Genomic DNA, 25,289 nt, shown 5'->3' on the forward strand with positions numbered 1-25,289 from the left:
TAAACAGTTACACACACAATTATATTAAACTCTGAATTAACATCAAACACTTAAAGTTGAATTATCCCCACTGAACATTTTACCTTTTCTCCTTTAGATCCAGCCAGTCCTGGAAGGCCACTTTTGCCCTGTGGGGTGGGGTGGGGTGGGGTGGGGGAAGAACAATGGCCAAATTAGTGAGGAAGCTCTTAATGTGGCACTTACCAAGAAAATCAATCAAAAGTAATATACCCAGACTTGCTGGCCTGTTTAAAGTAGTTTTCTTGGTAACACTTATGGAAATGGTTTGCCTTCTTCTGTGACTTTTTCCATTCCCCATTCTAGCCTACTTTCCTAGGAGTTCCAGGTCATCTGCCATCCACCTGACTAACCAGATCTGCTTAGCTTTGCAAGAACAGCTAATATCAACTAGGTGCTGCCACTTAATTAATTGGGTGGCCCATTTAAGTGGTTTAAAATAGTGAAACTTTATTTAACCCCTCCCCCATCAGCCAAATCTGGGATAATAATATATTTTTTGCCCTTAGATATTGTTGGCCAACTTTGCAGAACCAGGCTGAGGCTATGAGCAGATAGCAGGCCAGAAGGTTATATTTACATCATGGACCTTCCTATTCGCAGAAAATGTTCAAGGCATTACAAATGCTTTCATTATGTCCATGAGGACCAGAAACTCTTCTTCACATTCTCATTATTGGCTATATTCTGCTTCATCCCTCTCCCAGTCAGCAGCTTAAAGGCAAAGGGGAAGAACAGGGATTTATACGTACAGGAAGCCCAGGAAGCCCGACCAATGAACCGTTTCCTTCAGACCCTTTTTTCCCAGGATCTTTCAGTGAAGATGGAAGAATGATGGGGCTGCATGACAAACAGGGCTCGCCCTGAAGCGAGAGGCAGCAAAAACAGAAGTTTAGTTAGGACAAGCTCAGTTCTGCCAGCTATAAGCCAGGAAAGCTTCTACCAGGGATGGTAACCATGGAGGTCAGAAGCAGACCAAGTTAGTCTACAGTAAACAGAATCAACTTAAGAAAGAGAGATCAATCTCAGTTTCAAAACTATCACAATTAATTATTATTTCTTTTACACGTGCTTGGTGTCCGCCGCAGCTTTACTGAGTAAAATCAGCAAAAGCGAGGAATTTACAAGGGGGAGAAGGAGGCAGAGATAGCATCATAGCATTGATTTGTTGAATATAATCTGAAGCCAAGAAGTCAGCAACACTCTTTAAAAAAGGCCTGGAATTAAAGAGAAAATAGGTCCAAGAAGAGATAAGAAAGGGATTATCCATAGAAATTGCCAATTACCTTTTCTCCTTTAATGCCATTAATCCCAGGGTCCCCCTAAAAGAAAGAAAGAAAGAAAGAAAGAAATGGATATAGGGAGCAGAAAACAAAATGAGCAACTCTTGTCTCCAGCTGAGACTCGCTCACCATGGCAAGGCTGCTGCATCTGGAAATCCAGACAGTAAATACAGTTGACAGAAGTCTGAAAGTTGTTCCAAATGGCTGTTGTGTACACACTGAAAGCTATTCCAAGCCCTTCCACCTGGTGACTTAGAAGAAGACGTGGGGCTGGATGGATCAGTGTCCAACTGGGCACTTGTCAGTAAAGTTCCAAACCCATTCAAAGCTTGCTTAACTCCAGAGGTGACTCACGTCGGTCATGCCACAGTCCGCGTGGGTGGAGTTGAATGTAGCCAAGCAAAGACACCCACCCACTTTTGGAAGTATGCTGGAGTCTGGTTGCAGTCTTCTTTTGCCAATGATCTCCCCTGTTAAGAGGGGCTGCAACAATTCTCCTGCTTAATGGCAGGGTCAGAAATGCGGTCACTTTCCTTTGAGACCCTTATGTCTTGGGATCCAGCTGGTCGGAGCAAGTCAGAAATTTCTTCTCCCCAGCTAGAGACTCTCTGAAGGAGCCCAAAGAGGGATGGGAAAATGTGGTCTTTTTTTTCCCCCCCACCTCTGCTTGGCAAATTTGTTAAGCTCAGGTTGCAAACGTGGGGTACACATATTTTTAATTGAACCAGAATGTGTATGTATTTGGGTGAAGATTTCTCAAAGCTACACATCTTTGCCTGCGATTTTGCTTAAGACAGAAAGTTTTTGCAAACCATTTTACATGCAAACACACAACTTCTTTTCAGGATAAATAATGTTACGGAGAGTACAAAATAGAGTAAGAAATAGCAAGCCATTGTAGGAGATAAGAAAAAGGACATAACTAAGAGATTAGGTTGGCCCCGTTCCTCCTGGCCTTCCATAAGACTTTGAAAACTTGGTTTTGGGCTTGAGCCTGGGGCCCTGAGTGTGTGAGCCCATCTCCTGGCTGTGTTGCTAATTGTTGGAGGATGCCCGGCTGCTATGTACTTTACCATATTGTTATTTTATGCATTTCATCTATCTTATTGTAAGCCACCCGGAGTCACAGCCACAAAAATCGAATAAATAAATAGTTACACAAATACCATTTGCCGTACCTCTCCATGCAGTTCTATTCTTGCCCACTAATCTTGTTTCTCTCATGTCCATCCACTGCTTTGTACATTTCCTTTGTTCTTTAAAGCTCTCACTTCTCTGTTTGAAGATCTCATCAACTCCATCCAACCATGACTTTCTCGGCCTCCCTGTTCTTTCCTCTCAACCCAGTTTTTCCTTTGTATACTTGTGCAATTTGATTTGATTTTCTATCTTTGGCCAAGCCACTGAAATGTACTTCTTCCATATGGTAATCAGTTTTTGTATTCAAGCCCATTCCTTCTTGCTTTATCAGCACAAACACTTCTTCTGTTCCCATTGCCTTCAGCTGACTTCTATGTTTCTTCTGACATATCCCGTTTTAACTTCCATGTACCAGGCTGGCAGGAACATGGTTGTGGATGTGCGTGTCTCCATTTTTGCTTCTTTTGAAGCAGACCACATATTACCCACCATCTTTTTACCAGCATTTGCATCTCTTAATTTTTCCCCATTTTCCCCTCTTTAATAAACATATGACTAAAGCATGCAAATTAATCTACTTCCACCATTTTTTTTTTTGCCTTTGAAATACATTATGATTTGCAATTGTTACTGCATTTTCCCTGTCAAGCACAACTAACTTGGTCTGTTATACATTCATTTTTAGAAGAGTACTTCTTGTTGCTATCTAACATTCGCTGCAAATCATTTGGGCTTTCAGAAAAGAACATGTTATCATCTACACTCAGAAGTACGTGTACTTCCATATCCCCAACCAGTATACCTCAAGCATCATGACAAGCATTTCTGAGACCTTTATCTGTAAATATTTTAAACAACAAGGGTAAATCAGACACCCTCGTCTTATTCCCTGTTGAATATTTAACTATTTGTTAAACATTTTGTTTATTTGCACACATCCTTTACTTCTGTCATATACTGCCCCTATTGCATTAGGCCTCCAAGTTTCAACTCCATATTCACACAAAACTTTCCACGTTTCCAACACTATTCACTATATCATATGCCTTCTCTAAATCCATGCATTTTCTTTCCCGTACTTATATGCTTCTTAATGACCTGCTAAAGAGCAAAAATCTGGTCTGCACACTCCCTGCTTACATAAAGCCGCGGTGCACTTCCCCAAGTGTCATTTCTGGTACTTTTTCAGTCAGAATTCTACCAAACAGCTTTCCAGACACACTTAATAAATTAATTGCCCTGTAATTTTTACATCCAGTCTTGCAATCTTTTCCTTTGTATAGGGAATAAGGACAGTGTGGTTCCAATCATCAGACATAAATGCATTCTTCACACACATAGTAAACAGAGCACACAGCCACCCCACAGGCAACCCGCGTCCAAATTTTAGTGGTTCTCCAGTAATTCCAAACACTCCTGAGCCTTAGCCTTTTTCAATACCCACACCACATGTAGGACTTCCTTTTCATCACTCATTCCTTAGATACTAAAGATACTCAATTCCCCTCTTCCATTTATGACTCTAAAATATTCCTTCCAACATTTTCTCATTTCACTTTTGAAGGAGAATTTCATTTCATTTCATCCCTTTTATTTTTAATTCCACGCACTCTGCTGGAGACTCCTTGTTTAGTCCTCTCTAGCTACTTGCGAAACAGTAGGCATTTTATTTCCATCATAATCACTCTGCATTTTCTTTGACTCTTTGAATCTAAACCATCCCTTGCTTTCTTTGACCATATTTTTGCAACCCCTTCTCTTTCTGTATACATTATTAAACATCGTTCAGCTTCCTGCTTTGCAGTGATCATTCTCTTATATGCATTTTTCCTCATCCACAACCTCTTTTGCTTCATCATACCATCCTCCTTTTTCACACTTCCCATTACTATAATTCCACACCCTGCTGTGGCATCCTGTAACACAATTGATTTTATTTTTATGCAGCTTCCACAATTACTTTCTTGGCATCTAAAACTTTTTTTAAGATATGGTTTGTACTTTTCTCTTCCTGCAATCATTTCTACTTTCACCCTAGTTACTTTTCCTTCTTTCGTTTTCTTCCATGTTTAATTTTTCCCAAGAACCACTTTTCCTCTACTGAGAAATGATCGGTCTCACATTGAGAGCATTGCTTCACTAATTGTCTCAATCTTTCACCATAGACCATCAAATCAATCACGCTTTTAGATTTATATTAATTTCTTTGCCTTCCAGCTGAGAAAGGCAATGTGCTGAATTCACAGTCTTGGTCCTTCACTGGGGGAAGGGCTCTCTCATCTTTTGGCTGTTTTATTAATTATTAAGTCAAAAATTCCCCTTGTTTCCCTTTGTTTAAACTACAGCTCTGGGTTGATAAATTATGAAGCTGAGGTTAAAAATACAGAGAAAGCAGAAGTTGCTTCTTTCTGCTCCCCATCCACGGAAGAACAGTTTCTTCAAACTGAAGAGCAGTCAAAAGCTGAATTTATTCCTGACCTTTATTTATTTATTGTAGAAATCTATATTTCACTCTATGACAACTCTGGGCAGTGTCTACTAAAAATAATCATACAATACAATTAAAGCAAACAAACAGCACTCAAATGTCAGGAGAAACACAATAAGTGCCAAAACCCTAACCCACTCACTCTAACCTCAAGGCCAGGAGAATCAGTCAGGTTTTCAGAGCTCTTTTGAACATGGACAGAGTGGAGGCCACACAGATCTCAGGGAAGATGGTGTTCCAAAGGGCAACAGAAAAGGCATGCTTCCTGGGTGCCACTAGATGATACAGTTTAATTGATGGGGCCTGTAGCATGCCAACTCTGCCCTATTGTACCGGCTAGGCAGAAGCCATGGAAAACAGATGGTTCCTTGGATAACCAGGCCTTATGCATGAAGGCCTTTACACTACAGGTAATAATCAGCCCCTTGAATTGCACCCAGAAGTCTACTGGTAACCATTGCAGCTCATGGAGCAAAGGGCCTGGTGAGATACAGCCATAATTGCCAGTACCACTGCATTCTGGATCAACTGCAGCTACAGGAAAGCATAGCAGAGACAGTTGCACAGAAGAAAGGTTATGATGCTTATCTCCTGAAAAGACTTTTCTTACGATTTATAGTTGGTTTGGTTTTTTTGAAAGACCAAATTTAAAAAGGTAAGAACCCCAGTAGGTGAGGTGAAACAGAACTTTTGGAGATGAAGCAGAGCTTTGATTTTTTTTAGATGGGAAAATGGCATCTAAAGATCAAAGCCTTTGTGATTAATTCACATCAAAAGAAATCAGCTTGAGAATTCTGATCAGCAATGTGCCATCAAGGTTGAAACGATATTGAAAGTAAATTAAGCAGGTTCAAGATGAAATGACCTATCTATAAGGTCTACATCATAGAAATACAATTCTTAAACATTCCTGACAATTGAAGGATTCTAGTGGAGGCTACTAGAGTCTTCATTTATACACACCATCTTTTCACTGCAGCCATAATATAAAATAGAAATTGAAACTGCTTATCATGGAGTTTCTATTTCCATTCAGTAGAGCATGATGGCTGAGGAATGCTGGGAGTTGAAATCCGCACATCTTAAAGTTGCCAAGATTGAGAAACACTGCAGTAGATAAACCCAGAACTATTGTGGTAAGATTCTTAAAGTGACAATATGGGACCATATCCTGCATTTATCTTGGCTAGCAGGATCTTTGGAATAGAATATAAGAAAGATAATGATTTTTCCAGATCTGCCTCTATAAATAGCTCAGAAATGCAGACTATTTAACAAAGCTGGTTTGGTAGCAAAAAAGGGTATTAAACTTTATTTTGTTTTTCAAAAGGGTGGTTGTTTATCCCTAGATTTTAGTGTGGAGAAATTTTTTTGATCCAAAGATTGCTGAACAATTTGTTATTTATTGATCTGAGATTATTTGAAAAAAAGAAGTAGCAGCTTTTCAAATATTTTTATTTTTTATTTTCAATATTTTTTAGAGGGAAATCTTGTCTTGGAGTGGGGAGTTCCGGTACTGTTTGTCTTTATTACTATTATTTCAATATTTTTTCTTTTTTCTATTTGTAGTTTTTCATGTTCCTTTTTTATTCTTTAAAAAGTTGGTCTCCATTAGATGAACATCCCTTTCTCTTTTCCCCACCCCTTCTTTTTTTTCCCTTAAACTGCAGAAATATTGGTTTTTCTGGGTCTGATTTCTTTCATTTATGTTGTATTTACTTGTTCCCCAGAATGTCCTTCCAAGAGGAGACAAATACTTGTTTTGTTCTGATAAATCAGTCACAATGGCTAGGTTCATGCATTGCACTAACATATTAACAATTTAAAACCCAAAGTTTTCTTGTTTTTAAATAAGAAACTCACCGAGTGCTCATTGTCACTCATGACTTAATTACCTCTTACCTGAACTACTGCAATGCATTCTGTGTGAGGAGGTCATTCCACCTGGAAGATTCAGTTGCTCAAGCAGACATGAACTCAAGGTTGGCCCACTGTTTTGACAGCTGCACTGATTACCACTTTGCTTCTCAATGCAATTTAAGTTCCTAATTATCAGCTTTAAAGACCTACACGGTTCAGGACCTCATTCTCTTCAGGACCGCTTACTCCCCGAGATAGAAGAGAAGGCTCCTTCCATGTCGCTGGTCCAAGAAGCATTTCAAATTCGAAGAGGCTCAAGCAAAGAGACTCCACCCTGACAAACTCACTAAAAATGAGGTTGGAAATTGCTTTTGCCATTTCCAAGATTAATATCAAGTCAGGGCAATATCCAGCTGGACAAGTTTGAGGAAACAAGAACTATTCAGACTTCAGGAAGGTCTCTTTCATGCTAGTCTTAGGGTAAATACAGCATCTTGGAAACTGCAAGAGGAATTTCCAGCCTTAATTTATAGTGAGAACATTAAGGTAGAGCAGTGTTTCTCAATCTTGGCAGCTTGAAGATGCATGGACTTCAGCTCCCAGAATTCCCCAGCCAGCCATGCTGGCTGGGGAATTCTGGGAGTTGAAGTCCATGCATCTTCAAGCTGCCAAGGTTGAGAAACACTGAGGTAGAGTCTCTTTCAATGATTCTTCCCAGGTTTTTTCCCATCTGGACCAAGTTCCTGTTTATAAGATAAGCTGCCAATGGATTGCTTTCTATCCCTTGATGGTTTATGTCTGCCTAACCCAGTGATGGAGAACCTATGACATGCTTGTCAAAGGTGACATGCCATGGCATTTTGGGTGATACACCAGCATTCACCAACACCCAACAACAGCTATTCTCCCTGTTTGAGTTACCAAAGAAACTAGTTTGTTTTACTCATATTTCATTTTTGTAATTATTTGACGTTCCTTTATATAATACATAGCATCGCACAGGACTGGACTGTATTTTTTTTTTAAATAAATGAATATGTAATGAATTGTTTCTCTTTTGTTCCTGGGAGGGAGGGTGGATATGTCAGCTGAGTCAAGTTAGACATTTTCTGAATTTTTGACAAGCTGAGCCCAAAACTGGCCTAACCTTTCTTTCATTCCTTTCTCAGCCTCCCCACATCCCTCACACTGTTTATGCATAGATTATGTTGTTTCCATTAAACATATAAGCTTAATATGTAGGTCAATAAATATTCTTCCAGATAAGAAAGATAATTTAACTAGAGAATGAGTTTGTCAATCATATATTAGCGCAATACAGAATCTGACAGAAATGTTATAATTATGATTACTAAATCTTCAAACTTTGTAGTAAGCAAGGAAGATTTTTTTAAAATATCGATGAACAAAAGTTATACTAATTGTGCTGCATCCGTTAATTACTATGGCACTACTAAGGACCATCCAGATGTTTTATATAAGTATTTTAATATCTTTTTATTTTACTGGTGAGATCAGATAATTATGGGTAAAGGTTTTAATTGAGTTTTAGATCCTTTCGCAAATCATTATATTGTTCCACTAAATTTAACTGTTGTACATGGGAAATGTTACAATCTTATATGCTAGAGTTTAATTTCGTAGCTATATGGCAACTTTTAAATACTTCACAGCAAGAATATCCATTTTTTTTCAATCCCACATGAGACTTGTTCCCAGCTTGATTAATTTTTGCTTTTGTGATCCTCAGTTAATTGGATGGGTAAATGTAATATTAATTCTATTAAAATATTTGATCATGCTCCAGTAACACTATGTATTTTAGATGGAACTTAATGATGAAAGATACTTTTTAATAAAATAGATTAAATAATATTTTGAAGTTTTTAAAAATGAGAATTTAATGGTTGTTTGGAATATTTCTAAGACATACATTTATGGTCCTATTAGGGCAAATGCTTCATGGAAAAAGAAAAAAAAGGAGGAGGAGAAAATTTGGAGATTAAAGCTAAGGAACTCTTGACCACATATAACAGACAACTGAAGCCAAATGTTATAAAGCTTTTATGTTGGCTAAATTGGAACTTAATTCTGTTTATGGACTTAATATAGAATACTGATTGAATTATCTAAAGCAAAGATATCGGGAATGAAGAAAAAGGCCTGCTAAATTATTGGCCACTTGACTGAAATGGCAGCAACATTGCACCGTAATATCATTTCTACTACGCTGAGGGCAAAATATATAATGATTCTTACTTAATAAATCACCATGTTTTTATTTATTTAGACTCCTGAGAATATTGTGGACAACTAAAAAAAGAAAAACAAAAACCCCAAACAAATGGATCATCGAACAAAGCAGCCCAGAGTTCTCACTTGAGGCACGAATGGCCAGGGTCAAATTATCCTACTTCGAACCCGTTATGCAAAGACCCAGCTCCCTAGAGAAGGCTCTAATGCTGGGAAAGGTGGAAGGGAAGAGAAGAAGAGGAGGACCAGCAGCAGGGTGGAGGGACTCAGTTACGGTGGTGATGGGGGAGCTGTTGGAAGAGCTGAAGGATCAGGTGAGGGACAGATCCTCTTGGAGAAAATCTGTGTGGTTGCTAGGAGTCGAAAATGACTTGATGGCACATACTCTGTATCTACAGTATCTGTCTGTCTGTCTGTCTGTCTGTCTGTCTGTCTGTCTGTCTATCTATCTATCTATCTATCTATCTATCTATCTATCTATCTATCTATCTATCTATCTATCCATCCACACACACACACCAAATTTTATAACACTGAGTCAAACATTACTAATAAATTACTATTAATTTATAAATGTATTCATTAAACATAAATTATTGACTACTCATTTTAAAAATAACGTAGCTCTTCCAAGATTGCACATGACCAAACATTTTATCTCTTGGTCTTATCTCTAGGAAATAATAGACACTATTAAATCTATGAAAACAGGAACGTCTCCTAGTTCTAATCATTATCCTGTGAGTAGTATATACTGATCTTTTTTCCTCCTGTATTTTTTGAGGTCTATCATGATGCTTTTCTCAATACATTTGTTCAACTTCCTTTACTGAGATCTATATCATTGTGATTCTGAAAGCTGGTAAAAATTATATACGTTATCACCCAATTTTTCATTAAATGTTGATGCCAAAATTTTGACAGTGGCCCTTCAGTTATCCATCTTGAACAACCTGTTTTATAGAAGAGCACAAGCTTTAGATAATATTAGATGACTGATACACTAGAATCAGCACAGGTGGTTCTGTTGGATGAAGAAAAGACCTTTAATATGGCGTGCATCCAATTTCTGGAGCACGTTTTAGCCAAATGTGAACTTCCTTCTTTTTTAGAAATTGGATTTGATAGCAGCATTCTAATTCTTCATTTGCAGTTATTACAAATGGAATTATTGCCTCATCCATTGTGGAGCTCTTGACAACCCACTTCAACAGAAAGTAGATCCTCCCAGAGTTTAACCTGATTCATTGAAAGGGGCCAGGAAAAACTTCCAGAAATCCCATGATCCCATGATTTAGAATCCAATGTATTGCTTAGGTTGCCAAGACAGGGACCTTTTCAGTCTGTTGGGCTCCCTTGTGAACTGGGGAGGCAGCTGTTACCTTGATTAATAAGTAATGCCCAGGAAGTCGGAATGGGAAACTCTCCCAGGCTCTGCACATACCATTATACCTGTCAAAATATGTCATGGAATTTGTCAAGAATGTCCTTTACCTGTTCTTCCTCTTAATATGCTTTTGGAACCATTGGTTTGCCTTATCAGGCAATCAGTGGATTCTCTGGGCATAAAAGTGCTGGACAAAGCTTGTTTCTTTATATGCTAATGCGACATTATGTCTTCTTGCTAATGAATGAGCAATGTTTTAAGTGTATGAAAGTTTTAAACCCAAATGAATTGACGTAGTACAACAGTTTGGAAAGCTGTCAGGTTACTCAATTAATTGACTGAATCACACTTCCTACAGGCTCTAATGTATCTGTAGAAATTGTAGCTTTACTCAATGGTTTTAAATAACTTGGAATAATTATGCCAAGAAAGGTTTCTTTGTTGGTAGATGGAATTATTTCAAATGGTTTCTCCCAGATTTATATCGATAGACATAAATGGTTAAAAAAAATCCAGTGAGTTTATAGTGAAAGGTAAATGTCGAGAAAATGAATATTACTTTAAGATTGATATATGTACTTAGAGGAAGTTCCATATTCATAAGTTAAGGTATTTTAAGCGGATTAATAAGTTATTAAGAAAGTTTTTATGGGAAGGATAAGCACCTAAATTTAAATTACAGTATTATATGATCACGGGGTTTTAATTTCCTGTCAGTTTAATCACTTTGCAGACATATTTACTTCTATTTTCCTGTGAAAAACAATTGATGAAGTCCACAGATAAGAAAATTAGACAGTTATGTGATCCCTCGGCTATCATGGCGAGGGTTGGTTCCTCTTTTATTCATAATTCTACAGTATTGCCAGCATTAAAGGATGCAAGGCATATTGGGAAGAAATAAAACTTTTTCTTTATTCACATGATAAACTTACACTTTGAGAAAATCTGAGTTTGAAAATAGTAGTTCTTTTTTTTTTTTTTAATGGGTCAATATAGGTATTAATACTTTAGTGGATACCATTTGCATCTTTGGAGTAAATAGAATACCACATATTAAGAAATCAATACTTAAGGTCTTAAAAGAACATTAAGTATGCTTCTTATTACAGTATTTCATTTCTGCACTAGTGACTTACAGCATCTTTATAGCATTTCCCAGTCATCACCAAAGTGGTATAAAGCTTGTCTGCATTACTATTATTTTGGCACAAGGATGGCTCTTGAAGATGCTATGAGTCACTTGGTAGCGAAATGACCTAGTTCAGCAAAATATTGTTTTTCATGTTTATTTGGCACCTCGGAGAATATTTAAAAAAGATCGGCTGTCAACTTAATAATGCAGAAAATGTAAAATGATAGAGGGGACACTCATACATAAGATAAAGGTTTGTCACACTATTGTTCCATTCTGGTTTAATAGCCCTAAGTTTGTTAACATGGCTTTGGGAAGATTAACATGATTTAAAGATATGAATGTGAACTTGAATTATATAACAAAAAGTGGGATTCTTCAATCTATGAATAATATGGATTTGCCAAGTATGGGGTGCAGAAAAAATGGTGCCTTTTTTCTGGTTCAGGGCCACTCTAGATTTATAAGGGAGGCATAAAAAAATTCAAGATGCCATTGCATGAAAAGTGACGGGGCTTTGATCCTCTGGTTGCAGATGTCATCTTGGCAGTGTCACACCCACCCACCCCATTGCCATTCCCAGCAGGCGCTCCTGTCTGGGGTAAACGACCCGCATTAGCTCTCTGCTGAAGGAGAGCTCATTACTTTTCATCAAAGTAATGAGAAAATTATCAATATGATTCTGTGTGATCAAGGTTTAATGCTTGGTGTACGTGAATATTCATATACAACGATATATTATTTTCTTCCTGTTTTGCGGCACTTATTTATCTTTATTTCTGTATAATAAACAAATAACAATAAAAAAATTAAACCAGTCCTTCTTTCAGATTTACCGCTATTCCTTTGCCAAGGGTATGCATGGAGACTTACGCTGAAAGCATGTCTCTGAAACCAACACCAAACATTCACCTTGGTCTTTCATTATTGGGTCCCCTAATGGCCCAATCACTTTTTCTGTTCGGTCTCATCTCATTCCTCGCCATCCATGCAAGTCACTGAGATGAATAATTTTTCCCCCTGGATCACATACATTCAGAATGTTGCACAGTTTTCCCCCCAAAAGCCATCTCCGGTTCTTCCATTATTACTCTTCACTGGAGCGTAACGTGCCGTGATTAGCAATCTATCGATTTCTACTTTCATATGCATCCATAATAACCAAAAAGCCACTAATTCATACCTACTGACATACATTTTAGCCCTTCCATTCATAATTAAACATAAAGGCTAAAATATATGTCAGTAAATTCCCTGCATGGATTCATCATCTGTACACCACAAGATCAGGCCACCTTTCTTCTGAACTATTAATTTCAACTCCTTTCTCTTTGTTTCAAAGACACACAAATAAATACATAAATGTATTTATCTATATTTGTTTCTCAGTTCGTGCTTGTTACTATTTGCTCCTTTTAAATTCTAAGTCACAATCTTCCATATGCCAAGCTGAGCCCAGAAATATTGACCTCTGCTATCTTTCATGGCTTTGGTCCACTGACACTTTCACATAACTCTTTTTTACTAAGATTAGGTAAATGCAATTCATTTCCCTAGTATAATGCATATTTGTGCATTATTTTTTAAACATATGCATTTTTATGCAGACTTTCCCTTAACGTATAATTTTTAAATTGAAAATGTGCATTGTGATTTAAAAAAAAAAAGTGAACATGACTTCTGCTTTGTGTCTTGGGCTGAAAAGATGGATTTTGATAAGTACCCATTTGAATGTTAACTAACCCAATTCATCTCCCAACCTAAATCAGAGTCAAGGGTCTGGTCTGTTCTAGTCCAGGATTGGCTGAGGTCTTTCCCATACTTTTAAAACCGGAACTACCAGAGTCAAGAGACTAAATTTGGGGATTTCAGTTTGCCATGACACCTCTAATCTTTCCTTTCCTTTCTGTCTACCTTCTGCTTGGCCTCCCTTCCTCACAAAAGCTGAATCCAATGCTTACCCTGTTGCCTTTGACTCCTGGAGGCCCAGGTTTATCCTGCAAAAGACAAGAGAAAGGAGAACCAATGGAAGTCCCCAGAACTGATTTCCATTAGCTAATCAGCCATGCAAATTCCCCTTTTCCAAGAGCATCTTGATGGCTTCTCCCCCACAACCTCAAAGAAGAAAACATTCCATAAAGAGGACTCACTGATTTGCCTGGTTTCCCAGGTGGTCCAGGTTCCCCCTTGGCTCCTGGTTTCCCAGGGAGGCTGATTTGGTTTCCTTCAGAAATAGTGGGGCAGACTTCACATGGATCACCCTGTTGGGAAAAAGCCAAGATGCACTGAGGAAGAGGAGCACAAAGGAACCCCAAACCAAGGCCATCAGGCAAAGGAAACAGATCTCGCCCCCTCCCCAAATCAACAAAAGTACTAACACAAACTATGACCCACTTTTTAGCACATCCTCTATTCCTACCTTTGCTACATGGAGGGAAATGGATGGAAACCATTTGTTGTTTCCATCCATTTGCAGTAATCACGCGCAGGGGCACCCGCAACAAGCTGAGGCCTTGGATACGTGTTGCAACATCACAATACAAGCTCTGCCCATTGCCTATTTTTGTTCCATCCCAAGGTAAATACCAAAGGGGTAGATTTTGCATTGTGATGTCATGGTTCATTGTTTGTCCCCCTTTGCCATCTCTTCAGGTACCAATGTTCACATGCACAGCTACGTAGTTTTGGCATGGTGCAGCTCTCTGCGCTGATTAAACACCATGAAAAAGCACACTTCATGTGATGGGTCAGCCTTACTGATAATATTCTTTGGATGTTCCAGCAGTGTGAAACACCTGGCTAATCTTGTATGGGCTTGAGGAATTTCTGGAGAATTCCAGGCCTGGACATTAGACTGGGAAGTTGAGAAACAACCCAGAAGAAAGTGATGGCAAACCATGTCCATATTGTTAGCCAGAAAACTAAAACAGAGCTGAGCTCTGTTGGAAGGAGACAAATATATGGTGCATATATACATAGGACAGCCTTGCTCTGTAGACCAACCTGCCCAACTAGATATTTAGAGCAAAGTCTTGCAATACCTTGCCAGGCCCAGCAAGGAGTAGTCCAGTTCAAAAGCCCAGATAGCCTTAAACAGAAGCCTCTCCTATCTAAAGAGGTGAAGGGGAAGTTTCCAAAGTGGGGAATTCATACTTTATAAAAACGATTTGGATTTTTTTAGAAAAATAAATTGTTTTGATTTACAAACATATATACTTCTGTGTTCCTAAAGCACTCTTTTTGGGTGTGGCATATTTTAGGCTGCTTTTCTTTAAACTGCAAATGGATAGCACTGAAGCATCCAGGTTTGAGGTTAGAGGGAACACGTTGGACCTCCAAACTCCTGTATCATTACCCTGCAACAGGAAGGTTAGGTTTTCAACCAATGAACCGAGATGCTCCGTTATGAATCCTCCGTCCCCTTTTCTCCCTTTCAAATGTTCTTTTCCACTTACCATTCAACATTTTATGGTTACTGAACTTGCTCAGTTCTAATGGGGAAGAGGGACACCCCCTTTAGATTTGGTTTCTTAGCATGAAGTTACACTTCTGCAAACTTTGGTGCTTTTCCAGATGGTGCAGATCCCTAAGGACCTCAGAAAAGATCAAGGGATGAGACAGAGGTCTATCTAGTTTTGCATCCTGTTTCTCAGAGAAACGCACCCACCATTTCTCAGTGGTCCCCATTTGCTTCTAATGCTATTGGACTCACAACGGCAGACCTGTCGATTTCCTCTTTGCCCCTCTGAAGCTCTGTCTTGATCCTGACTTCTTTATACTCACCTTTTCACCTTTCCAGCCAGGGTTCCCTGGTTTGCCCTGCAGAGAAAGGGGAATTATTTAATTTTGCCAATGAAATGCTAGTAAGACCATCTCCTAGCTATACCTCATGTGCACAGAGATATGAAAACGGTGGCAATTCACTTTCTGAACCTACTTGCAGTCCCACCACCTCCCTCAAGGTCAGACTCATTAAGTTCAGAGGAACTTCATCTCAACAGAAGATGAATACAGGGAGAAAAGTAGGATGGTGAGACTCTTTTGGTGTCTGCCCTGCTCCCAGGATCATAGTTGGAGGGTGCTGTCCTCTACGTTTTTTTTATTACAGCCTCATCAAATGACCTCTTAGGTATTCACCTAATTCTACAAAAAAGATTTATTTGAGAATGTACATAAAACTTTCATTACCTTACTGTCCTTCATTATATACTCAGTTGTCAGAAATAGGCATGTAATAATCAACAACAAAATGGGGTGTATGTGTGTGTGTAATTTCTTTGCCTGATATTGAAGCCAAATGCCAAGTGAGCTTCACTGGTGGAGAGCAATCTCAGAAGAACACTTTCTTTACTCCAAATAACTTGATGGCCTCTTTATCATGCAGAGTCACAAAGTATTCGTAGGACCAATATTTTTTAGCTCCATATGAACTAGGACCTAGACTAGCCTTTGCACAAAGTTCACTTCCTGGACATTATGATGGACACACATAAAAGACATAAAAACATCTCTTAATGAAAGCAGCTGGTGGGGAGGAGAGAGCAAATGCTTCCAGTTTCCCACAACATTCGCTGTCCACAGCTAAACATGAGGAACAAGAGCTGACAAGGAAAGGATTCAAGTCAAGTCTTTCTCAGATTGCAATGTCTACCAGGAAAATGTGAAAACAGACAGCAGTGGAGTGGGACTGGTTCCCAAGGAAAAGCTGCTAGAGGACACATACCCAGAACACAAAATAACAGGACATGACTGGCATTTATATGCCTTTCCTTCATAGGAAAAATATGCCAGAAGTAAACATAGGAAGAGAAATTGCATACACTATATGCATTGGCACACTCAGTACATACTGGGGGCTTTGGAGCCCACATTTCCCCAAAAGGAAAAGCAAATATAGATGAAATACACTTCCAGATGTAGAAAAAAGGTGAGCCTTTACTGAAGCTGTTGTGTAAAACTTGTAGATACTTTTATACGAGTATGAGTATAATACACAAAGAGAGAGAGAGAAAGGAAGAGAAAGGATATCTATCTATCTATCTATCTATCTATCTATCTATCTATCTATCTATCTATCTATCTATCTATCTGTCTATTATCTATCATCTACAAAACAGAATGAAAACAACTGTCTCTAGTTTTGTTCTTTTTTCCCTATTGTTTTATTTCTTTTATTTCTTCTTCAGTTTAAATAAATACCACCACCACCCCATGAAAACAACAGCAAGAAGAACATCAACAAAAAAAGGGTGGGAGAAAGAAACTCAGGATCTAACCCTTGCTTACATAGAGCCAGATTCTCACTCTTTATAGAAGCTGCTGTGCATCAAAACTAGGGTTGCGTGTATCTGCAAGAAAGACCAACTCTTATCTTCCTACAACAGTGGAGAGTTCCAGAGGAACAAGTATTGTAATGGTCTGAGGGCAACCTATGACATGAAGTCAAACTCTTCCAAGAGATTCTTCTGTCCCTGCATCTCAACTGGGAACAACTTTTTTTAATTTAGAAAACCCCCAATAAATCCTCTGGCTGCATTCACAAAACACAGGTCAGTTAACTAGGTCAGTTACAAATCCAGTGGTTATATGTACACAATACACCAACTTTGGATATGATAAATCGTGAATAGTTTTCTTGTGGCTTAGAGCATAGTGTGAACCAAAGCCACTTTTATGGTTAGAATTCAGTGTATTATGCAAATCCTGAAAAGGGGTTTAATAACCAGGATAACCACAGCCAACGTACACAAATCTGCTCATCAATCTAGGAATATCTGGGTTATTTCCCAGTAATTGTTTCTAGCTGCCCTCTTAACTATGGCCAAAGATTATAGCCTAAACTTGTTTTTGTTTAGTTCCCTACAGCTAGAAAACTCTTGATTCTGCTTGATGAAATGGATTTCAAGCCATGGAAAAACATGATCACAATTGGAGGGAGCCAGGCTGAAGATGTCTGTTTTAAGATAAACTCATCAATGGATCATCCAGCTTCCCAGTTATCTCTATGTGGTCACACGACTTGGGAAAGGCAGCTCAGTCAAGAGCATGGAAGTCCATGACAGCCCCTCTCCTATGCAATTTGAAGGTCCATAGATGCTATGTCCTTTGGTTCATTGGTCTGTATGCTGGAGAAAGGACTTACTGGCTTCCCAGTGGATCCACTGTCCCCTGGAGGTCCTGAACTCCCCTGGAAATAGAGGGCAGAGAACAAGATTGATGTCAGTGGAGTTTGGCTCAGCAGTGACACTGCTAGAACAAAAGACATGAAATTCATTTCAAGATTAGGACCACCGAAGATTGCAAAGCTCTATATGTTCATGACATACCTTCTCTCCTTTCAAACCTGGGGGACCACCAGGATTGCCCTGAAATGAAAACCAAACTGTTAAAGTTGTTCAGAAATGAGCCATCAAAGGCACCATTACTGAGAGGAAACACAATCTGACAAAAAACGCCAGATCTACTGTATGTTCTGAATTGTGGCAAAACTTTCAAAGGGATACTTCAAAAAGTGCATTGGCTTGTTGCCCTCTTCCCAGGAGTAAAACAGCTGTCCCCAGCTGTTAGCATGTGTGTCCACCACAGGGAAATCAAAACTCTATCATGGATGACTGAGATTATAACAAAATTCAAAATATATGCTACCCCAGGCAAAAACATTAAACACAATATAGTTCCAATCCATCAGCCACTAAAGTTCACACAGGAAAAGGCAATGGACGGACTCCACATTTTAAACCTCCAGCCCAATCTTCAACTTTAGTTTAGAATGGATTTTTATCAGAAGCATCACTATTAGTGTCAGGGCTCAGGTTCTGGAAGATCCCAGCCCAATTTGGTGGCATTATCTGAATGGAAAAGCACAAATGCAAAGAATGTAAACAAGCATCTGTCACCAACAGACCCTAGGAGGCCAATGCTAAGAGAAAAAGAAGTCTCCTCTTCTAAAAGGACAGCACTGCAAAGAACGGTTTGAGATCTGATTTGGTATAAATACTGGACAACAATTCCTGCTCAGTCAGAAACTGTCATCTATCCATTATCGCTCCCAAGAAAATCTCCCTTCTCCTTCTCCTTCTCCTTCTCCTTCTCCTTCTCCTTCTCCTTCTCCTTCTCCTTCTCCTTCTCCTTCTCCTTCTCCTTCTCCTCCTCCTTCTCCTTCTCCTTCTCCTTCTCCTTCTCCTTCTCCTTCTCCTTCTCCTTCTCCTCCTCCTCCTCCTCTAGCTTCTAGCCAGGTTTGTTGTTCTCTCTGCGGAAGCCCCAGAATTAATCATCTTGATAAACCCTACAGGGCCCTTGAAAAGTTTCACCAGAGCTAGAGCAACATTTTGATATGATGGGGGAGACTCATTAGTGGAATCTTCTTGCTAGCTTATCTTAGTTCAACGTTCTTTGAATTTAGTCTAGGTCCACATTTTCTCAACCAAAAATAATTCTCCAGGAACACGTATTGCTTCTGAAAGGGTGAAACAGCAGTTTGGGGAAATAGAATGTTTAGGCCAGAATTATGAAGTAGAGAAGGGTTAAATGCTCTTCCCTCCCTTACTGCAATTTATCTGCTTTCACCCCAACTTCCATCCATGTACTTGAATTGGAAAAATAAGCTGAGCTGTAGAAGATGCTCTTCATGGTGTTCCCATCATGTCCTAAGTAGTTTAGGTCTTATCTGAATTATAGGTTTAATGTATTAGTACAGAAAGTATCAGCAGGTGGCAGTATCTGGCTGACCTAGTCTGTGCATAGAAGGTTAGCCAGGTTGAACATGGTCAGTATTTGGATGGAAGATCCTTATGAGAATATCAGAGTTCTACACTAGACTGGGACATGAAAACAGAAGAAGGCAATGACAAGTTACTGTTCCCAAGAAAAATACATGGAGATTTCATGTATCAGGGGCCACCAGGGGTCAAGTTTCATTTGAAGGAGACTCTACTTTTAAAGATTTACCCTCCAAGAAGGATAGTAGTGGTGAGTCAGAAAATAATCCTTACTGGTTTTCCTGGAAGGCCAATTCCAGGTGGACCTGGCAACCCAGGGGGTCCTGGTTCCCCAGCAAGCCCTTCGGGGCCAACAAAACCTGGGTCCCCCTAAGACAAAACACAGCCATTAGTCATGTTTCTCTATCAGAAGAATACCCCCTCCCCCATCCATCTTCAACTAGCACAATACCTTCTGGCCTTTGGGTCCTATCACACATATCTCTCCAGGTCGGCCCTAGAAAATAGCAAAAAAACAGGGTTTGTTAGAAGACAAGCCCTCTTTACACTTAATGCAATTCACTTTCGGGCTCTTCTGAGATGGAATCTGGAACTCTGTAGGCTGAAGGTAAATTTTAGACCAGGGACTTACTTAAGCCTGCATGTGCTCAGCTCTCCCTTTAAGTTAGGAAAAGAGTAGGAAGCGGGATCAGGAATATTAAGCCTTTTGATTGCCTGGCATACATTTCTTCATACTGGTGGAATATGGCTCAGCTTGGTCAACCGTCCTCAAGTCATGCAACCGTTTGGCCTCTAATGCAGCTACCTTGACCCAATTCCACCTGTACAGGATAGCAACATAGCTGAATAGGATGTGAGAATATGTAAATACTGAGAATAAAAAGCCTGGCTCTGCCCCACACCTCAAAGGTACAAAAGGGTGAATTCCTGTTCCCAGTAAAAATGGTGTTGGGCAGTGATATAACTCTCAGAGCATCTTTTGAGCATCATCTTATACAGAACAGGAAAACAAGGGAGCAGCAGCAGCAGGAAGGACATGGCAGCAAAGAGAAAGCAGCCTGTTGTACAACTTACATCTCGCCCAGGGCTGCCTGGTCTGCCTTGAAGCCCAAAGTCACCTTTATCACCCTTCTGCCCCTGTGGAAAATAACCAAGAAGGACAGGATTTAGTAGGCAATCCAGTTTTAATTCAGCCACAATTTAAGTTCCCTCAGCTTACAATTTCATCACCAACTATAGTTCTCTGAACTGCTACTTCTGCAGTTGGTATTAGGACTTGTTAACTGAACAGTGAACCACTATTCTTACTCATATCATGCTTTCCATGATCATGTATTTACATTCAAAAGGGAAGGGCACGCTTCCTGTAGCAGAACTGCCTGGCATGAAATGTGCGGGAAACAATTTGGACCACCTTCCCTTGAACTTGCTACCTTTATTCTCCAAAGCTGGGAAGCAGAGATGTGCAGATGGGAGCAAATTGTCAATTCAATCCAATCAGATGCTTTGAATCAATTTGGGAACTCTGTCGTGATTTAGTTTTGAAGCTTTGAATCATGTCAGATCAGATTCTGAACTTTGGCTCAGTTGTATCCCCTTCTAATTGAATCTCTAAACTGAATCTTTGCACAGCCAATTAGAAGACTTGCCTTTTGCCCGAGAGATCCAATCAATCCTGGAAGCCCCTGGAAACAACAAAAGTATTCATTAATTAGCAATGTAGAAATTTATAGTCTAAACTATACTAAAACTTAAGAACCAGATACAATGAAGAATTAATTTTATATCTCTAAAACAGCCACTGTCCAGAAGTGTTGGCTTGAGCTCTGGGATTCAAAGTCCACCATATCTAAAGAGCACCAAATTGGAAAAGAATGCTGGCTTGGGGATTTACAAATGTGTTATTTGGAGTGGCGATCTCAATTTATTTATGTGAACAGACAGTCTATGGAATGAAATATGTAGAGTCTTCAGAAACTAAAATTCACCCACTGAAAGAACATGACGGAAGATGAGCTCTGAGAGTTGGCCAACACCCAACATTATTTTCCTGATAAACTGTTTTGCCATCTGATGGATCTGCATATGTTTTCCCTTTTTAGTGGTCTGGGGGTTGAACTAGCAGTGAGAGGGACATTGGATTGCATATCAACTCTACAGCTCTGTTTTGGTCTTAATCTCTTTTTTGAACATGTGGAGTTTAAGGAGGCTTTTGAAGGAAATGGTGACAATGGCAGTGGGGAAAAAAAGCTAGCCATAAAGCTGCCCTCTTGTCATAAAAAAGATGGATTCTAGATGCCCATAAGTAAGATGTTCTGAGGGTGGGAAGCATATCTCAGGAAGAGAAAAGACAGAAGAAGCCAGGACATAGGAGAGAGCATGGAGAGGACTGGTGAACTCTAGAGTTGGAAAGGATCATTTAGACCAGTGTTGTCCAAACTTGGCCACTTTAAGGTGAGTGGACTTCAACTCCCAGATTTCCCCAGCCAGCCATGCTGGCTTGGGAATTCTGGGAGTTAAAGTCCACTCATCTTAAAGTGGCCAAGTTTGGACAACACTGATTTAGACCATCAAATCCAAGCCTTTGGTTACAGCAGGAACTTCAGTGAAAGCATTTCTGACAGGCAAATAGAAAGCCTCTGCTTGAAGAGATCCAGCAAAGGGGAGCTCACCCTATCTCTGGGTACCTGGCTCAGGTTATTTCTTTACATTCCAGACCAATCCTCATCAAATACTGCAGATAAAATATATGTACATATACATTTTTACAAGTGAAAAATGAAAAGTTGAAAGACGGGCCCGAAACAGTTAATAGTGTAAAGACAGCACAAAACAACTTCTGCAAGCCATAGCCATTGATAAACATTTGGCAACCTTCTTGGGGGTATCTGGAAATTGGTTGCAGAATGTCTCCTGTGTGGAGCACGTAAAGTGTTAATGCCCAAGGGATGTCCAAGAGGAGGGGGAAATTGAATTATGGTGGAGATGGGAGACATTGGCCTTATCTTGGTCCTGTGTTCTCTGCTTAAATGCAGCCAGGGTTTTATCAAGGCCAAAGTAGAGACTGCTGGGGCCAAAAAGCTACAGTATGCCAAATTATAATTAATTTGTCTCTTAGGGAAGAAGCAAACCTGGATAACTGGTTCTGTTGTCAAGTGCTGCCTGTCTGGAATGATAGAGAGCAGATCACGGCCTTCTTTGATGTAACTCCACTCAGTGCTTAAGAAAAATGTGATCCAAGCCTCCCTACATATAGAGAAAAGAGGGAATGGCCCTGAGGGACAGGAGGAACAGCTGCTACTAAGACAATGGTCAGATAAATGAGGACTGAGTCCAGGGCAGGAATGTAACATGAGTAAACGTCTCACACAAGACCCTCCCTAGTTCACACAAAGATAAAGGGAGGGAGGAGGGAAGCACATTCAGACTTGCAAGATTCTGTTACTTTAGCTTTACAATAAAAGATACGTGGCATTAGATTCCTACATGACATTGGGTCTGATCTATCTTGAAGGTCTGACACTACATCATTTTTCTTTCAAAGATAAACACTCAGTTCCCACAACTTGACTTGACTTCCAATCTCCTGATCATCCTTATTGCCCTTCTAGCTTCATCTTCTTAAAATGGGAAGCCTAGTACCCCAGGTAGGTCTGGCCAATTGATCATCTAAGCAGAATGGTTACTTCCAATGATTTGGTTGCTGTGGGGAGAAGAAAAGGAGGTGTGAAAGAGGAAGAGGTCCTGAGGAATGAGGAGAAGATGACCAGGTCAGAGGGAAGGGGAAATCCAGCTAAATAATATTGGTTGGCGACAACCAGCCAAAATCTTCGGCGTTAATACAAGTTTTGTTACATTTCTAGGTTGGCCTTTGTGCACATAAAGCAGAAAACATTTGGCCAGTCACAGACAAGAGCTATAATGCCTTTATAGGCCTGGCTATGGAATCGTGAAACTAAATATTTATCATTCACAATACAAACGTTGGCTGTGTGCAGTGAGCTGTCTCCCTAGCCTTTGTTCCAATTAGCTGGAAACAAAAACAGCATCTTTGCAAAACAGCACAGAGGCGATGATGAAGTGTCAAGCAGATGGGCACAAAGCTCAGTCCAGGGTGAGGAAGGTCACAGGAAGTTTACTGGCTGAGGCAGCTGTCTCTGCAGAGGATCTGCCAAGTGGAGGCTGCACTTGACAGACGTTGCTCTGCTGAGGTCAGGCTGAACTAAAGAGAGAGGGCCCATGGATTCAGATGCAAAGTGAAGTTTTCCTAAAGACGCCAAGAACCATAGAGTTGGAAGGGAATTGTGAGGGCATCAAATCCAACCCCCTGCTCATTGCAGAATCTACCAGAATCTCTGACAGATGACCACCCAGCATCTGTTTATGTAATGGGAAGAAGGTATGGCCTTGAGGGACTGCAACCAAAACAATGGTCAGAGAAAAGAAATCTGAGTCCAGGGCAGAACTGTAATCCGAGAAAATGTATCAGGTGAGACCCTCCCTAGTTCTCACAAAAACAAAGGGAGGGAGGGGGGAAGTGTATTCATACTTGCGAGATTCTGTTACTATAACTTTATAATAAGAGTAGTATTGGCCTGCATGACTTTGGTTTCCTAGTGTGGTCTACCTTGAAGGCCTGACAGTTTGAAGACCTGCAGCAAAGGAAAACTTGCCACATCCCATGGCAGCCTGTTCTAGTGGCTGACAGCTGGTACGGTAAGGAATGTTCTCCTGAACCACCCTTCTTGTAGTTTTCACCCAGGTTCTGGTCTTGGTCTAGGTCCTGCCCTCCGGAGCAATAAAGAAACTCCCTCTTCTGTGTGATGACAATGCTGAGTCCTCCACCAGTTTTCTAGGCCAAAGTTCCATCAGATTATAGGATGGCAGAGACAGCAGAAGTTTAGACTGCTGGTGATAAATAGAATACCTATTCAGATTCTTCAGAATAGGGGAGACAACCAGAAAGGGGCTGGCATGTTATGATTCTTCTGCAATTTAAACAGTAAGTATTACATGAGGAATGCTCCCTTCAGTCCCCAATTTCAGCCTTCAGTTATACCCAGATTAAGTGGTAGGGCCCAGGGAAAAACTTACAACCTCAAGGAAAACTTTCCCCATAGTTCTGTCTTTTCTGGGAGCCCAAGGACCTGTCCTGGAAGGGAGATGGTATTTGGGAGTATTGGAACCACTATCACCACAAAGCCTACCCTGGCACTTTCCTGAAGTGTTGGGACTGCCACTGGCTTTCCTAGCTGGGAATTAGGAGATTTATGATCAAAACACACTGGAAGATGACTTATACCTCCCTTGAATTGGCTAGCTGGACATGTTACTGTGGGGCTGGAAGAACTGCTCCAGCTTTTCTTCTTTCTATGGCTTTTCTTTTCTTCTTTCAGAAGATGGTTAGACCCCTGTTTAGAATGCCCCCCATCCCCCAGCATTGCACTGTCAAAGTTTCCAGAGAAGTGCATTTTAAACAAATGTCTTATATGCTGGTAGAGATGTGTTTAAAACACATCCACCCACCCAGCTTTGGCACACTAGTGGGGGTGTTTTATGTGGGGAGAAGCCATCTACAGCTTGTACTCCTGTAGGAAAGGATGAGAAGACCCCCCTGTCCTTCCTTGGCTTTCTTGCTTTGCCTGCCCCCAAGGGGGAAAAACTAAGAAGAAGAGAAGGGGGGATGGATTTCTGGCCAAGGGTGGCAGGAGAAGAAGTAAGGAGGTGGGAAGCAGTAGAGGATGGCTCTCATGGAATTGGAGAACTGAGAGCAGAAGAGCTGCGGGTCTTCTGAGGTCAGCATATGGCCCCCAAGGAGGGATTCCTCCATATTTCTCTCCTCCCTCAGGCTCTCCCAATTACAGAACCCCAAATCCGCTCCTTTCCAAAGGCAGATGAGAACCCCAGCATGCAGACAGACCTTCCTTTTCTGCCTGTTCTCACTCTGGAGAGTAGCATTACTGCTGTCATGCAAAAAGGCCCTCAGTGCAAATCCCAAGGATATTAA

General features: G+C 40.2%; 1 protein-coding gene across 6 annotated transcripts in view; it reads right to left on the reverse strand.

Annotated features, from left to right (window-relative positions):
* COL16A1 (collagen type XVI alpha 1 chain) overlaps positions 1-25,289 on the reverse strand; it is a 168,723-nt gene that overhangs the window by 57,504 nt on the left and 85,930 nt on the right. For all 6 annotated transcript variants that reach the window (XM_088153479.1, XM_088153471.1, XM_088153467.1 and 3 more), the window contains exons 15-26: positions 20,932-20,967; positions 20,357-20,419; positions 19,734-19,778; positions 19,556-19,651; positions 17,891-17,929; positions 17,707-17,751; positions 15,348-15,383; positions 13,715-13,825; positions 13,526-13,561; positions 1,305-1,340; positions 771-881; positions 84-128 (exon numbers count right to left, since the gene is read on the reverse strand). In XM_088153479.1, the coding sequence (XP_088009605.1) occupies positions 84-128; positions 771-881; positions 1,305-1,340; positions 13,526-13,561; positions 13,715-13,825; positions 15,348-15,383; positions 17,707-17,751; positions 17,891-17,929; positions 19,556-19,651; positions 19,734-19,778; positions 20,357-20,419; positions 20,932-20,967 (699 nt within the window). The remainder of the gene's footprint in view (positions 1-83; positions 129-770; positions 882-1,304; positions 1,341-13,525; positions 13,562-13,714; positions 13,826-15,347; positions 15,384-17,706; positions 17,752-17,890; positions 17,930-19,555; positions 19,652-19,733; positions 19,779-20,356; positions 20,420-20,931; positions 20,968-25,289) is intronic.

The sequence above is a fragment of the Python bivittatus genome, unplaced genomic scaffold, assembly GCF_059951505.1.
Source record: "Python bivittatus isolate LINGU-HERP-01145 unplaced genomic scaffold, Pbiv_v1 ctg000040_np1212, whole genome shotgun sequence".
Classification (NCBI taxonomy): domain Eukaryota; kingdom Metazoa; phylum Chordata; class Lepidosauria; order Squamata; family Pythonidae; genus Python; species Python bivittatus.